General features: G+C 42.0%; 2 protein-coding genes across 2 annotated transcripts in view; both read left to right on the top strand.

The window, feature by feature from the left end:
- Positions 1–12961, top strand: part of mxra7 (matrix-remodelling associated 7) — a 31127-nt gene extending 18166 nt beyond the window's left edge. The window contains exon 4 of the mRNA XM_081392095.1: positions 12184–12961. Within this exon, the coding sequence (XP_081248221.1) occupies positions 12184–12298 (115 nt within the window). The 3' untranslated portion in view covers positions 12299–12961. The remainder of the gene's footprint in view (positions 1–12183) is intronic.
- Positions 12962–13062: 101 nt separating this feature from the next.
- On the top strand, positions 13063–16601 carry st6galnac1.1 (ST6 (alpha-N-acetyl-neuraminyl-2,3-beta-galactosyl-1,3)-N-acetylgalactosaminide alpha-2,6-sialyltransferase 1, tandem duplicate 1; the record flags this gene model as incomplete). Its single annotated transcript, XM_081392803.1, has 9 exons — positions 13063–13157; positions 13280–13478; positions 13568–13730; positions 14765–14933; positions 15058–15196; positions 15679–15779; positions 16016–16099; positions 16174–16273; positions 16428–16601. The coding sequence occupies 9 exons, from the start codon at positions 13063–13065 to the stop codon at positions 16599–16601; spliced, it is 1224 nt and encodes a 407-aa protein (XP_081248929.1).
- Between the last annotated feature and the right edge of the window lie 289 nt (positions 16602–16890).

Here is a 16890-nt window from a genome sequence, read left to right as displayed (position 1 = left end):
CCTGGCTGGTAGAGCAGGTGGAGCGGCAGTGTCATTTGCCGTCCCGTCATTAGCTCAAAGGGTGGCACCCCAGTGGACTTGTTAGGAGTTGCTCTGATAGCCATTAGCACTAGCGGGAGCTTGATATCCCAATCCTTTTGGTTCGCAGACACATACTTCTTTAGCATGCTGACCACGGTTCGGTTGGAACGCTCCACTTGCCCAGAGGCGATAGGGTGGTGGCTGATATGAAGCTTGGCCTGTATGCCCAGGAGTTTCCAGACTTCCTGCATGATTTCGGCAGTGAAATGTGTTCCGCGGTCAGAGTTCACTCTCAGCGGCAGTCCAAATCTTGAAAAGATATGGTTCATTAGGAGGCAGGCCGTGGTTTGAGCTGTATCATTGGGAGCGGGAAGGCACTCTACCCATTTTGTGAATTCACAGACGACGGTAAGGAAATATTTGTTACCCCTTGTTGACCTTGGTAGGGGTCCGACCCAGTCGATTTGGAGGTCCGACCATGGGAAGGACATTCCTTTTCGCTGTAGTGGTGCTCTGTGGTTCGGGTTCGCAGGTTGGAATTGGCAACACACCAGGCACCCTTTTACATACTCTGCTACATCTTGCTGCATGCCAGGCCAGTATGCCACTTGTCTTAGCGTTTCATAAGTGGCTTTGGCGCCGTGGTGTCCGGCACAGGGTGCATCGTGGGAATGTGTGAGCATAACCCCCCTTTGGCACTGAGGGACAACAAGCTTGGGCGTAGTGAGTTCATCAGGGACATATACCAGTATGCCATTGTTTAGATGTAGCATGTGCAGGAGTGCATTAAAATGCCGGAGGTCAGAGGAAGCAGCAAGGTCAGAGGTGGTTATGGGGTTTGATTGTGGGTCAGAGAGGTGATTAACAATAGTTTGGATGGCTGCATCCGAAGTTTGGAGAGTTATTATGTCGTCATTGGAAATTTGGGGTGAGATGCTGATTTGGGAGGAGGCGGGGTTTTGCACGGCTTGTGTGTGCTGGTGGCGTGTGATGACAGAAACACATGGGCTGGGTGGGAGGGGTTTAAAAGTCCAAGGATCACCATGTAGCGCGCCAGCTTTGGCAAGAGCATCAGTTTGGTCGTTGTAGTCTTTGTCTTGCCCCGGTTGCCGTGAGTGACCGCGGACCTTTTTCCAATAGACGAGCATGTCGTGTTTCGTGACTATGTCGTCGCATGCTTGGAAGAGATCTTGATGCTTGACAGGTTTGTTGTTGGATGTTTTGAACCCATTCTGTTTCCATATTGGTATGTGGCATGTGAAGCTCAGTCGAGCATAGTTTGAGTCAGTACAGATGAGGAGTTCTTTGATGTCGTGAGACACAGCAATTTGGAGGGTGATGAGGATGGCTGCTATTTCTGCATATTGTGATGTGTGAGGGCCCAGTTGGAGCCGTTGTGGTGGGCAGGGGTTGTCGTTGAGCCAGACCACACCTGCTCCCGCCTTGAGGTTACCCTGGTGATTATATGAGCAGCCGTCAACATATGCTCTGGGCATCCCTTGACATACGTTCTCCTCAAAGTATCTGTGGTTTGTTTGTGCTGTTTGTGGAGGTTCTTTAGGTTCAGGTAATGCGTTTGGGGTATCGTCGGAGCAGTTTTGACAGGCTGCCAGTCCATTGCCTAAGGATGATTTGTGGTTTTGGGCATAGCGTGCTTCGACGTCACGTCCTTGGAGTGTCATCAGCCATGTGGCTATGCGAGCGTTGGTGACCACCCCGTCTCTGATTCGCTGGCTGTTAAGGAAAGTTACAGGTTGGTGGCATGTCTCTATGATGACCTTTTGGGCACCAATGTAGTTTGAGAAACGTTGAATGGCCCACACCGTGCAGAGCAAAGCCTTTTCACAGTCTGAGTATTTGGACTCTGGTGGAAGCAGCGTCTTGCTAGCATAGGCGACCACTCGTTTATCTCTGTCGTGGAGCTGGTATAGGCCCGCACTGAGACATTGGCTGGAGAATCCAGCTTCCAGGTAAAATTCTTTCCCTGGGTCGGGGTAGGCCAGACATGGGGCAGAGCAGAGGCGTTGTTTTAGCTCACTCATGGCCTGGTCTTGAGCTTCTGACCACACGAATGGTTGGTCCTTCTTGAGAAGGGAAGTGAGTGGACGTGCAATGTCTGAGTAGTTCTCTATGAATTGTCGTGAGTAATTGCATACGCCTAAGAAGCTGCGAAGTTCTGACACATTAGTGGGCGTTTTGATGTTCTGAATTGCTTGGGTGCGGCTCGACTGTGGCTCGATACCTTGAGGTCCGATGCGCAAGCCCACATAGTTTACTTTGGTTTTACACCACTGTCCTTTGTGGAGAGCAATCTTCGCACCTGCATTTGTTAGTTGGTTCAGAACATGATCTATCTCCTTCAGATGATCAGCGACATTGGTACTCTTCATGAGTACATCATCCACGTAGATAAGGTTGCCTCTGGTTCGTGCATCAGGGCATGCTTTGTTGAGGAAGATATTGAATTCTGCTGGTGAATTGGCATACCCGAAGGGGCACCGGGTGAAGGTGTATTGTCGGTTCCCAAAGGTGAATGCCAGTTTGTGTTGGTCCTCTGGGTGTACAGGAATTGTCCAGAATCCTGAAGCGACGTCCAGAGTTGAAAGAATTGTTGCACCTTTGATTTTTGGAATTTCTTGGTCCAGCTGTGTCATGGGCCATCGTGATAAGGGCACCTGTTGGTTCAACTTACGATAGTCTATTGTGGGCCTCCATTTGCCGTTGGGTTTCAGGACTGGCCATATGGGGGCTGAGTAGGTGCTGTTGCAATGACGGATGACTCCGTTTTTCAACATTGAGTCGATGATTTCCTGCACGGGCTCATATGATGCAATGGGAATTTTGTACTGCCGTACAAAAGTTGGTGGCGCACTTGGGTGCGTCGGTATGCGTACCGTGTGGATGTTGGTGAGTCCACAGTCCAAAGAGTCTTTTGCAAAGGAGTCTTTGTACTTATACAGGACTTTGTGAAGTCCCTGTCGGTCAGTGTCATTGTGGAGGGCGTCTGCCTCGTTCAGAATTTGTTGGAGCTGAGCATTGAACCCTGCATACGGCTCTTCCACCGTAGGGTCGTCGGAGAGGCCCTTGACTGTGGGGATTACCAGTTCGTTTGGTTCTGTCACAGGTTGTGTTGAGATGGTGTACACAGCGAGGTGTGCGTCATCCGTAAGTTCTGATCTGCAGACGTTTTCTTGGGACACTGGCAGGATGGAGGTGATGGCAATGGTTTTGAGGGGTGCTGTGAAAACTCTGTGGTCAATGCTTTCTTCTGGCAGTAAGTGGGCTGGTATGGGGCCTATGACAGGTACAGAGAGCTCAAAGTCATGGAATGTTTGGCTGATGAGCCATCCGAGGTGACTTGCTCTGGGGATCTTGATGTCGTTGGCGGTACAGTTGTTGAACAGTACATACACAGCACGAGATGACACTTCCATGAGAGGTGTGGCTTCTAGAGTTAGTCCCAGTTTTAAGCAGTTCTGGGAAGGCTCGAAGAAGCCCAGCTTGTGGTTGAGGTTTTGGCCAGGTCGCATGTTAGGGCGGACACTGACACTCTTGGTGTAGGCAGGTATTGTGACCTCCTGTTCATTGGTCGTGGCACATACTTCTGGTATGGTTTGCCCAGATTGGAGATTCTTGAGGTTGACTGAAGTGCTTATTTGGCGAGACAAGGGAGCCCATATAGCTTCGTTCAAAGTGTCCACGTAGGCATTGAGTCTGACCATAATGTCTGCTCCGATGTAGATATCGTGTGGCAGGTCGGGGACAACAAGGAAGTAGTGACTTAGGTGTCTGTCGTTCCAGCACATGTCTAGGGCACAGACAGTCTTAGAGGTAATCATGGTTAAGGAGCATGGATTCAGAGGGAAGCGGTTATGCTTGGTGGCATGTGGCAGTTCAGGTTTGTCTTTCTTTAAGGCTCTGAAGAGCTTCAGGCTGATGGCTGAGTTTTCGGCCCATAGGGCTAGCACCGAGTCAGGTACTGACATGCCTTGAATGTCTATAGCTGTCATCAGTTGAAAGCCATTTGAGCCTGGTTCTGTGGTTTTGAATGCGCACAGAAGAGAAGTTTGACTCTTGCCATGTGGCACCAAGTTTGAGACTTGCCTTGGTCTTGGGCTTGCGTTTTCGCTCATTGAGCTGGAACCAGTGTCTGTGACTTGACAATGCGCTTCTGTGGAGCATTGTGAGTGAAAGGGAAGGGGCTCCCGAACTTGGGCCCATATCTTTAGTTGCTTAAAGTCTATTAAGGGCTCAAAGCGATTCAGCAGGTCTTTGCCGATGAGAAGAGGGTATGTGTCCAACGGCGAGATGTACACAGGGTGTATAAGGCTCATTGGTCCTACGGTCAGGTGGATTGGGGCCACCTGCTCCAACCGCAGTCCCGTGTGGGAATAGGCTTGAACGTTGAGTGCACACTTTTGAAGTCTGAGGGTTCCACTGGTTCTTTTGGTTCTTTCTTGAATTTCTTCTAAGAGCTGAGTGGACATTAGGGTGATGTCGGCTCCCGTGTCTACCAGGGCCTCTAGTTTGACATGGTGTTCTAGTGTGATGGAGAGATAGAACTTCCTTGCCACACCTTTCTCGATGAGGTCACCCAGAAGTTGAGGAACTGGAGTTTGGGTTGAGACAGGTAGAGTGTTGTGGTTTGTTTGCTGTTGCTCGCAGGGGTGACAGACAACCAAGATGGCGCTTTCTGGTACTTGAGTGGGTCCATCCTCCTCTGGTTGTTGGAGGTTTCCGTGGTATGAGTTGACATGTGTCGGATCAGGTTCTGAATCTGTTGCTAGGCATTCAGGTCCAGTCTCTTGTTTCCTTGACAATGGTGTTATGGCAGCGTTACTTGTCGTGTTTTGAGGGTGGTGAATGTGAGAGAGGTGGTTATTGCTCTGGCTGATGTGTACCAGGTGGTCGCTGTTCCCTTGCTTCGCCTCTAGTCACGCTGAGTCTGACTTGTCTTTCTTTTCCCATTTCCTGTCCTCTTCATTGCGTTTGAAGAATTCTTTCATGAACATCTGCATCATTTCTTGTGAACTGATACCTGGTGCAGTCTGTTGTTCTTGTGTGGACTCAGTGTGGGGTTGGTCTGATTGATGCCTGGGTGGATTTCGTCGTCGACCCCTTGGGCTAGTTGTTCCTGGGGGCGTGTGTCGCTTTCCTTTAGACGTCCAGTTGGCCTCCCATGAACCTTTTCCTCTTGAGTTTCCATATGACCGTGTCTGGTTCCATGAATTATCCCAGCGGTTTTCGTGCGGCCATGACTGGTCCCATGATTTCTCCCAGTGGTGTCCAGACGTGTGTGGCGTGTCTCGTTGCTTGTGCCAGTGATTGTTTGGTTGTTTGGGTCTGACACTGACATGAGAGTCCCGTTCTTTTCTGAAGGAGGATTGTCTTTGTTCTTTAGGTGGCAGCTTGGTGCTTTCGTGATGCTGGGTGCCCTCTAGGGCTAATCCTTGATGTTGCGTATTGAAATCACAAACTGCTGGTGGTTTGGTTCCCTTTTCTGAGGCCATTTTTTGTTTGCCATAGGCTTTGTGGGCCAAATCCCTCAACTGTTGTGTAGTCATTGTGCGAGGACAGGCCATGACGCCTAGGTGGTGGCTTACTCCAGGGTGGAGGTTTCTCAGAAAGAGGGTTTTGAAGTTCAAGTCCTCCTCCATGTCAGGTTCATTACGTGCACCAAAGTAAGCTCGTCTGAGTCTGTTGTAAAAGGCTTGGGGTGTCTCATGCCGGCCTTGTTTGGTTTCTAGGGCGGCCACCAGTCCTTGGTCTGCCTCTGGGTCTGCAAATTCTTTAATTAGGGCTTCTCGGAGGAGGTGGAAGTCTGACTTGGTGTGTGTAGGCTGTCTATCCAAGAAACTTCGCACCTCAGGACTGGATGTTGTTCGAAGCAAATAAAGTCTGTCTCTGTCTGTCACATTGGATCTCATTTCCAAGTGGAATTCAATATCTTGCAGGTAGGCCTGGACATCTTGACTTCCTGCCACATTTGGGGTGAATTTGTTGATGTTCCTGGCCAGCTTGTCAAGGTCCTTGAGTTCCAGGCCATGTGCAGCTTCATAGTCGGTTCGGAGAGACCCCCTTCTCTTGTCAGCAGGGTAGCGCTCCTCCATGACAGCTGTATAGGGCTTTGGTGGTGATTCTTCACTTTTTCTTTGATGTGGCAGTCCCAGGATAGGGGACGCAGCTCTGCTGGGCAGGGGTGAGACCAGAGGACGCCTTGTCCTGGTTGGCTCAGGGTGCAGCTCATACGCATGCTTGAGTTCCTCTCTGATTGAGTCGGATTCTTCTTTTACATAGTCGAGCTGTTGAGTCAAGTCGCTGATCTGATTTCGTGACCTTTCAAGATGGTTTTCAAGGGCCTTTATTCGGCTGTTCTTGTCTCTGAAGTCAGCCTTGGCTTTTTCCAGTAGCTGCTCTGCATACTGTAACTTGTTGGCCAGATCATCTTGGGCAGCCCTAGCTTGTTCTAATTCTCTGTTGGTGGTTGTCAATGTTTCTTGAAGCCTTTCGATTTCCTCTTTGGCGCCTGGCTCCACCTCGTCGGACCCTTCCTGTTGGTCCTGTGCTTCCAGTTCTAACTGCTTGATGCGTTGTTTTGCGCGAGTCAGCTCCTCCTGGAGGTGAGCTTCTTGCTCATCACTCAGTTTGAGTGAGGCTATCAGCGTGTGACTTAGGGAGCCAGTGATCTTTGCTATCTCTTTGTGGTTGTAGCTGCGCGTTGGATCCTGTGTTGTGATGTCAGAGATGTTGGCATCCAGTTGTTCTTGCGTGTGCTGTCGTAGGTTGTTGGCAGCCTGGGGCAAGAAGTTGCATGTCACGATACTTAACCAGTTCTCTAAGTCTTCCCAGTGGGTGGTGTGATCATCAGTGCGAGACATGTTGGCACAAGGTAGGGAAAACCTGGAAAAGAGACTGGCACAGATCTGTGAAAGTGTGTGTGAGCTAAGTATGTGATGGGTGGTTAAGTGTGGTTTGCTGGAGCTGTGGGCCTCCTTTGACGTGTACTGCTACTCGTAGTCTCTGTGGGAGAAAATAGTGCAGCTTGGAGGATACAGCTGAGAGGAGGGAGAGTGAGCAAAGACCAGACAAAGCAAGGTGATATTCAAAGACAGTAGATAGCAATCAGGGCTGTGAAACAAAGAACTAAAAATAAAATAATAGTAATATTCTCAAGGAAGGGAAGAATTTTTTTTGTAAATAATTCAATAGAGATACTTCAATGAAGGTCAAATTGAAAGGTACCTGGAATCTCTTAATTCTGTGTATTATTGTCGTTATAACTTCCTCCTGGTAGAAAGAAAGTGTTAACGACAATAATCGTGCTCCTTCTTATAGGATCGACACCATACACCTGTTACGTGCTCCTTTTTTTTTTGGAATGCGTTAAGTGAGCGGTAGTCGTTTATGGTTCCTCCTATCAATTTATTTATTAATTTATTTATTTATTTGCCAATAAATTTATTTTAATTTTATTCCAATTTATTCGACTGTGTAGGATGCCAAAATGTAGGGTAGCGTGCGGTGCAAGGAGGGTGAATTCACACAACTGTTAAAACTTCAGAATGTTTGCGAACAGTTTCTTTGAAAACTTCCTGTAATTACTGATTGATTCTCACAGGTTCAGTTCCAGAAATATCATGGGTAGAAGAGAGAAGAAGCAGAAAAGACAAGGAAGGAGTTAAATGCAAGTGAGGGAAGGGATACTGACTCAATTAGCATGTGGATCTAGTTGACCAATAGTTATGCTATGGTTATATGCTAATCCACTAAGCCTTGTTGCGATTAAAGGCTGCTTTTATTTGGTGCACATCTAAATAAGACAATGTCAAAAGGGAGTTGTTTCCACTTTATCATTAAACTCGCAGAGTGTTTTATCTATACATTTATGTCAATAAATATATACATACATTACTGCTCCCACTGAAAATAGGAGAAGGGAAAATGGAGCGGAAGGGAAAACAATACTGGCAATAGGAGATTTTGAAAACAAAATTAATTAAAAAGAAAATAAGAAAATAAAATAAAATAAAAATAAAATAAAATTAATGTAAAATTAAAAGTAAATAAACAAAATTTTAATTATCGTAGTCTCTTTATTGAAAACAAATGAACGATGAAGTTCCTCGTTATTTGTTTAAAAGAAATGAGACTAACAGTGTAATCCAAGCGTTAATAATAATTAACATGCAAAGGGACCGCCCATGACGGTACAGAATGAGAGAGAAAACAAATGAAAATGGGAAATAAACAACAAAACAGAGTGAATAAATAAAGTAAAATAAAGGAATAAAAAAAAGGAAGAAAAAAATTAATAATAATAAAATAATACAAAAATAAAGAAAAATAAAATGGCTGATCTAATTGGTAACTGGTTTACTTAAACTTTGAAGGTCAAGATTTCCTATTACACAATTGAAGAGCTATTGCCAATGTAATGCTTAGGGTATTGGTGATTACGATTAGCCTAGATTTAACTCTAGTTAATTGTATATTCGTCACAAATTAAATACTTCTGAGTCAATATTCCTTTAATGGGGATAGGGAGGTGAAAAAAAAAATAAAGTAAAACATAAAATGGGAATGTTCACAGATTGTTAGAGTGGAGATGTGAAAAGGTTAAATCATTTCAACACTGCTACACAACACACTGCATCCAGCTTCAGCGAGCCACACCAATGCTTGCGCTAACCTACGAGGCTAATGGCTTTAGCATAGACTTCCGTGAACACCTGAGTTGTTTACAAAAGTGCGCGCATGCGCACTTGAGGGTCAACCCGAAAATCTTTTAAGACTTCCGTGTCACGGCTGTTACTATGGTGACGCACAGCCTAACAGTTCAAGACGCACGTGGGTATGTCTGCGTGCAGACAAAGTTCAAAACATTACATGAAATGGCGGCGCTTTTCAGTATTACACAAACACTGGGCGCTTATTCTTTACGATATGGCGCTCAATAAATCTCAGCTCTTTGTGAGTGAGGCAAAATATTTCGTGCACTGCAGATGCACTGTTAAAACAATAACGTTATTGCGATCTCGGCGGATCGGAATTCTTCGTGTCAGTTTCTGTGGACACGCAACACAGCATGCAGGATTTACTGCATCAATTTACTTGATCAAGTTTAACAAAACTCCCATTCAAATCAGGCTCGGACACATGTAGTGTTTCACGAGTAACAGTATCTACTTCACCAAGTGAGTCAATACAAACAGGTACATTAGTTAGCTACTCTAATGTCAACCTAGGGAGACAGCTTAGTTGATTTAATATTGGAACACGCAATAATTAATCAATCTAGCTATAACAAGGCCTTTTAGAAAGAAAGTAAGGAACACGCCTACTTCTCTCCTGGTGCGCTGTAAGGCGACTTTCTTTTGTCTCAACAGACAATCTTAAATTCGTTTACTGCAGTTTTAACAATAACAACAAAACACTTATACAAACTAAACGTGAGTTTAGATTTCCATTCATTCACACAACGCCCTGTTATGCGCTCTTAACGTTACACATCAACAATAAAATACTCGTTTTCCTGTGTCTCTAATCTATCTTTCCGGACCAATAGATTAGATACAATCACAAATGACTTGTTTTGTGCTTACAATTTAGTTTAAACTGCCCGCATCCTCCACCAGATATGTAAGATTAATAAGGGAATTAAGATCAATATAACTCAAAGGGGATTGAATTACAGGAAATAAGAACCGAATTATTATGCAAACTATTCAGAATTAATATTTAACACTTTATCAACTATTCGTCCACCGATAAGTTGAGATTAGGGTATTTTACCAATTCTGGACAGAATATTATTCCGTGGCCTACGGTAATAATATCATAAAGTTATGATAACTGATTAATATGAGCAAGGTAGCAAAATCTTTTTAGTTTAAGGCAGTAACTTGTAAGCACACAGCACAAGACGCTTGTATGTAAAATCAACCAAGACTTTATTGAACTACTCTAATACACACAAACTAAACTAACAAAAACACACAAACATTCATTCAAACAGTGACAGAGAGTGATGTTATTAACGGAGTGTGAATGGAGTCCCAAATGTCTAGCGTTAGACACTATTTCTTGACCGCAACCTGAGAGAATCAAACTACTAGCACTTTAATCTTAGTTTGTTTTCTTAATAAGATTTGCACCAGTTCACTTCAGCCAGAATTAGGAGAATTGTGTACTTGCGTTTAGATGCTCCTGAGCGCGTGCGTTCCCTGTGACGAAGTTGCTGGAGAGGGAATCTCTTCGGCGCTGATTGGCTGGCAGTCGGTCGATGATGCGTTCTGAGGGACAGCACTCGATGGTGAGTGGTTGGTTGGCTTTGCCGGGTGGCGCTTCGTTCGCGGGATTTCCTGGATTGCGGGTTGCTATGCAACGGAGTTTCCTCTGAGTCTGGAGCGACTCTGAGAGGGGTTTCTTTGACGAAGTTCAGCGAAGGATCTTACGGAAGAGTTGATGAGTTTTGAGTGAGCTCTTGGTGGTTTGAAGAGTATGTAAGCATACACACTGGACGATGGAAAGGTCAGCAAGAGCAAACGTCACTGCAAAGGCGAGGCACAAGGCAGGCAAAAAGCAAGGCAAAAAGCAACTCATAGCTGCTTGTCATTGGGTTATAAGCGTGTCCATCTGACCCGTCCTTCCTAGTGCGACAGCCAATCAGATATTGTCTTGGGCGGGACCTACGCCCTGTTCTCCGGTTCTTGCATGTAATTAGCGTAAAGTCCACATGATCACGTGTGCCCAAACTCCTGAGAGTTTAGTTAAACGCTTTAATAAGTAAACTTAATAGTTTAAATATGGTGCATCCTACACACATCTACTTTATATCAAAATTCTAGAAATCATTTACCCATCAAGTAGGTACCAAAATACATATACTTCCCATAGTTGAGGTGGGAGTAAATAAGGATTTAGCTGTGATAAGTGTTTAACACACAAAATTAACTTGAGTAATATAAAGCATACAGACTACAGAGAATACACATGTATGAGGCAACTTCTGGTGATTAGTTCCTATAGCTGAGGTAGAAAACCTTACAAATAGGCTGTAATGAAAGTTAAACACACAGAAATAACTCCACAGGTTACATAAAATATACATGATACTTAAGATATATGTGAGGTAAATACTGGTGATCAGTTCAGCTTATTGGAAGCAATTTTGAGACCGTTGTTTGTATTAAACAACGAGTGGGTTAATTTCAGTCTATTGGTTTTGGAGACAAAAAGTCTCTGGAATTTACAACTGCAGAAAGGGGGGTGTCCCCTGGTTGAGGGTTTCTGGTGATTCTGGGCCATAAGAATGCTTTAGCATCCTTCGTTTCCTGATAAGGCTGTGGATTTATGCATTGGGGTCACCACAGGGTTCTTGGCCATTTGGTCTTAAGTTTGTGGAACAAAGAGGAATCTTTTCCTGCTGTCCTGGCATCGCTGGTTTGAGATTAGACACACACAAAAAGGGGAAGGGGGGTGACATCTCCTTTAGCCATCTCGCCACCATGACTGTGTTTTATGACTTACTAATGGTTCACTAGGGAATCGTTCCGAACTGTGGAATGTGGTGTTGGGTTAATATGAAATGGACCGTTCAAGGATAATCCTACATGGGGAACATACGGCAGGATCACTTTCAAATGTACAATAAAATATCTGAGTTACTTTTTCAAATACGTAACCCAAGTTACTTTGTTTTCTCATTTATGGACAGACACCTCTCCATGTCAAATAAAACAAATATACTTTATGTATTTAATCTCACTTTATTAACGAATGTCTTTGCTGCTGACCTTCGATGATCCAATTCAGCCATTCTAATAAGCAAAAATGACTTTAGTCACTCTTAGTCACATTTGTTTTTAAGTAAGTGTTGAACTTCCTTCTCCTGTGTCCCATTATTCTGCAGTCCAGAATGGTGTTGTCATCTCCTCCAGTCTGAGTCTTATTCATTTCACTCTTGGTGTGAAACAGCCTTTACATTTGTAACGTAACGCATAACCTTCCATGAAAAGTAACAAAGTTATTTGTCAGTTTTTAGGGAGTAACGCAATATTGTAACATTACTTTTAGAAGTAATTTTCCCCAACACTGGCTGTTGGTACAGTATGAATGTACAGACTGCAATATATTTTATAATGTGTGTGTGTTCTGTTACAGGGTTCAGCAGGAGCAGTTGGCTGCCATCTTCCAGCTTCTCAGAGACAAACAAGACACGTTCGGTGACGTGACCGAGGGCGATTTACAAGAACAGCTTAAACTCTACTCTATTTGACACCGGGATGTCTGTATATGTGGATTTGGTTAAGCTCTTGGTCATCTTCATAGATTCAAATACTTTTTATGCAAGTGTTCAAATTAATACCTGCCACAAATAATTGACAAATGATTTTACTAGATCAAATTGATTGAAGTCACATATTTCAGTGAACCTATTCACTGGAGTATTTAAAAATATTTCAAATATGAAAAAAGGGGTTTGTTTATGACTTGCATGTATTTATTGGTCATTCATATAATTTTGTACATGAAATGGGTAATGAAGAATCGAAAAAGTCTGAATAAGTTTAGTAGCAGTCTCTTTATGATTTTTTTTTATTTATTCTTTAGCTTCACATTATGGTTGTAGTGCATGTCGGTTCAAACCAAATCCATATTACAAATGTACGGTATGAACTGAATTTTAAATCAGGTTACTTACTCTAGCTATGTGTTAACACTGTGCTTAAGTTACAAGTATGCAAAATGGACACATTATTAGTTTTGTTTTTATAAAAATAATAAAAAAACTACTTTTTGCTTTATTGTATATTTTAATAGTTATTCATGGCTTTATTTTTAAACACTGCCCATAGATCTGTGCTGGCCAGGATAAGCATGTCATTCAAATGGAATGGGCGGACTGTAATCCAAAAATAAACAAATGGTTTGATGATGTAATGAATTTCAAAAGGTAGATTATAAAACACTGTTACCAAGTCTTTCACATAGTTCGCATGTGACCAGACTGATAAGATGAGTGCCAATCACTCATGAAATATGCTGAAAACCTGGGGCTTTGTTAGTCTCATTCTGACTTTTTGCGTGCTGCTCTATCTAGTACTTTGGATGGATCTCTCTGAACACTTCCACAGGTAAGAAATAAGTGTATTGACTAAGTAAATCTTTTGAATTATGATGGTGTAATTATGATATTCTTCTGACTTGTATATTGGTATTCTTACTAATTTGTTTCTTTTTTTATTGTACATTTTAGCAAAACGTTCATTATTTCTGCACTGATATTATCACCACGTGGAAATACTAGTTTGCACAAAACTGAAAAACCCTTTCAATCCGCTGAGCGAGAAGTAAACATTACACCTATTCCGGTTCTCTACAAGAACAATTTTACAAAACTGCCAGTGTGGGATTTCGAAGATGTTTATTTGCGAGCCAGTCAAGCAAGAAAACCTGTAAGTGCTCCTTTTTTCGATACTGTTCTCACGTCACGTTTCTCCTGTGTTGTCGTTTTGATCCTTATGAAAAATCACCTTTTCCGTAGACCTGTTCAAAGTCCCTTCAAAACACAGAGGATCCCACGTTCAAGGAAGCTGTCCTTTCTGATATTCAGCTGTGGCTATACAAAGGTCAACTCAACATAACAGAATGGAATCGATTAGCACACTTCAACAATCCTTTTGGCTTCATGGAGTACAATTACAATGGTGATCATCTAAGGCAAATCACACAACATTTCTGGCAGATTTTACAAGTTGTATGGGTGTCTAAAACCTCTGGCACATCCTTCATGTGTTTGAGAAAGGCGTGTAGTAGGTTATTGTTTTATCATTGGCTAGATGCATTGTAAATATTGTAAACAGATTTCTATTTCTTTATTCAAAGAAACATGGGTTCAGTATAAGTTAAGCTCAAATCAGTCGACAGCATAATGTTAATTACCACTCGTCCCATCTTTTCTTTTAAAAACCACATGACATCAAAACTGACAATTCTTCATTTTTATGGAATATTGCAGTGTATGTTATAAATGATTCATCCATGCACACTTTTTTAAAATTAATGTGCCCTCATAATCTTTAATCAGAATAACTCCTCCCTCTTGCAACGACTTCTCTTGTTGACATGTTTACAGGTGGGAGGCAACTCACATTATCAATTCAACATGATCAATGGGATCGGAGAAATAATGTTCATCATCCTGTATTTTTCTTGTTTGAGAAGCCATTTCATGCAGATATAAGCCTCAATAGGGTAAAGATTGATGCCGCCTTTAAAAAAGTAAAGGTCTGGATTACAGTGTTTGAATTTTTTATATATTAAACGTTTAATTTTTGACAGGGATGAAAACGAGGCTGTGAGGGATAGAATAAAATGCGTTCAATGGATTGTACTGTTTAACAATATACAGATTGTTCAGCTGATGAAACATCTTTATGGAAAAAAAACATTCAGTGGACAAAAATAGTTTGTCCTCAATTTTATTAAAGAAAAAGGTATTTTTGTTCCAATTATCATTATGCCACAAATACTGTTGATTGAGCTTTACTTGCAACCTTCAAATATTGGATGAATTTGGATGCCATCCCTGACAGCAACATAGTGTCGGGCCAGAGCCGGGCCACATCTGGTACATGTGGATTCCATGCGTCAGATATGGGCCGGATCTGGGCCGACGCTATGTTGCTGTCGCACTTTGCATTCCTTTACGTACACGTACGTTGTTTCTTTTCCACTGAAGAGGTGAAAAAAGCAGTGGACTTGATACCAAAGCCCAAGTCTTCAATATTACTGCCTGTGCCTGAAGGCTCAAAAGATGGCTGTATCCGCTGTGCTGTTGTGGGCACTGGTGGTATTCTCAACAACTCAAAGATGGGCAAAGAGATAGACTCCCATGATTATGTTTTTCGGTAAGCGTGAAACTTTTGAACTAAAATTATCTTTGCGAAAAATGTCTACGGTAGAGTTGACAAGTGAATGAAAAAGTTATTATTAAAGGTCATGAATGTGTATTCTGATACTGTTTATTCTTAGAGTAAATGGGGCTGTTACGCAAGGTTACGAGGAGGATGTTGGAAATAGAACATCAGTTTATGTGCATACAGCTTTTTCCTTATACGCCACCTTGCTGACATTAAAAAAGGAAGGCTTTCACAGTATTCCACAAGATGAGGTCAGTATTTTTTACACTGAATTCTAAAATAATATATTCACTGTAATTTGCAGATACTCACTTCAATGCACTATGCTGCTGTGCTCTTCATTAAGAATTATTTCTACAAGTTAAGTTTTTTTTTTCAGTGGCAGGCAACACTACTTTTCAAATATTTGGGGTTGGTACGATTTTTTAATGTTATTGAAAGAAGCCTCTTCTGCTCACCAAGGCTGCATTTATTTGAACGAAAATACAGTAAAAATGGTAATATTGTTAAATATTATTACATTTCAAAATAAATGTTTTCTATTTTAATATGTATTAAAATGTAATTTATTGCTGTGATGGAAAAGCTGCATTTTCCGCAGCAATTACTCCAGTTTCCAGTGTCACATGATCCTTCAGAAATCATTCTAATTGGGATATATTGTATATTATAGAATCACACACACACAAACACAAGCATATATATATATGCACTCTCTGGTGTTATTCAATAGGGTATCAAATATGTAATGATCCCTGAGGGCCTGAGGGACTTTGAGTGGCTCCAAGGACTTTTGCAGGGAAAAGTAGCCAATGGTTCATTCAAGGGTGTGAGGTAAAGTATCCAGCTCTGCCAGTAAGCAAGATTAACACGTTAATATTAATACAGAAGTTCTTTTCAGAGTTCATTTTCACCACAGTTGACTGGCCAATCAGAATTAAGTATTCCAGAGAGCTTATAAATAAATTATCTTAAACCTTACTATGTTTGGCTCCTTGATAAGTGGTAAATATTTATCACTGTGCTCTTGATTTGCTTAATAACCAATATTTGCATTTATTCTTTCGTAGGCCACTGAATTTTTTCAATGGGAATTTTAATGAGAGTAGATTCTACGTTCTTCACCCTGATTTTCTTCGATACATTCGCAACAGGTAACATTTATGTTTACAGTGACCAGTTTGTTTGATCATAGAACAATGACTCATATTTTTTTATTTTTTAATAGATTCATGCCATCCAAACAAATGCAAGGCAATGACTGGTCAATTTACAGACCGACCAATGGAGCGTTTGCTTTGTTCTTGGCTATTCACACATGTGATATTGTAAGTAAATGCATATTTTTTTTCTATTACTTCAATGTATTCTTTAATATCAAGCTGTTTGTTGCTCTTTAAAAACTGAAAAGTACATTTTATGTTCATATCATCATAATTGCATGGTTTTAGTAATAATTTTATGAACATTACTTGACATCAGGTGGATGCCTATGGATTTATTACTGAAGACCACCATAAGTACTCCAACTATTATTATGAAAAGTTAAAAAAAACCAGTGTCATATTCTATATTAACCATGACTATGGCCTGGAGATAAAGACCTGGAAGAAACTGCATGACTCTGGAATCATTAGACTCTTCCAAAGACACTAACACATCAAAAACAGAAGGTAGACTCTGTTCTGTCAACAGGTGTTATTTAAAAGACATTTCCAAGTTATGATTCTGTGTCTTGGTGGTTGGTTATTCATGGGCAAGATGGACAAAGGAAAGCTATGGACTTAAACCAAATGAAACTTCTGTGAAATGCTGCAAGTGAAAGCATGTTTCTGGTTTCCTTTTTTATAGAGAAAGCTGATATTTATACATTTAAATATTTAAATGGGCCAGGTTTGTGTGTGGTCAGTCTTTTATTATTATTCATTATACATTTGATTACATT

Source organism: Scardinius erythrophthalmus, assembly GCF_964197995.2.
Source record: "Scardinius erythrophthalmus genome assembly, chromosome: 18".
In the NCBI taxonomy this organism is placed as follows: Eukaryota; Metazoa; Chordata; class Actinopteri; order Cypriniformes; family Leuciscidae; genus Scardinius; species Scardinius erythrophthalmus.
This window is presented reverse-complemented; position numbering and strand designations above follow the sequence as displayed.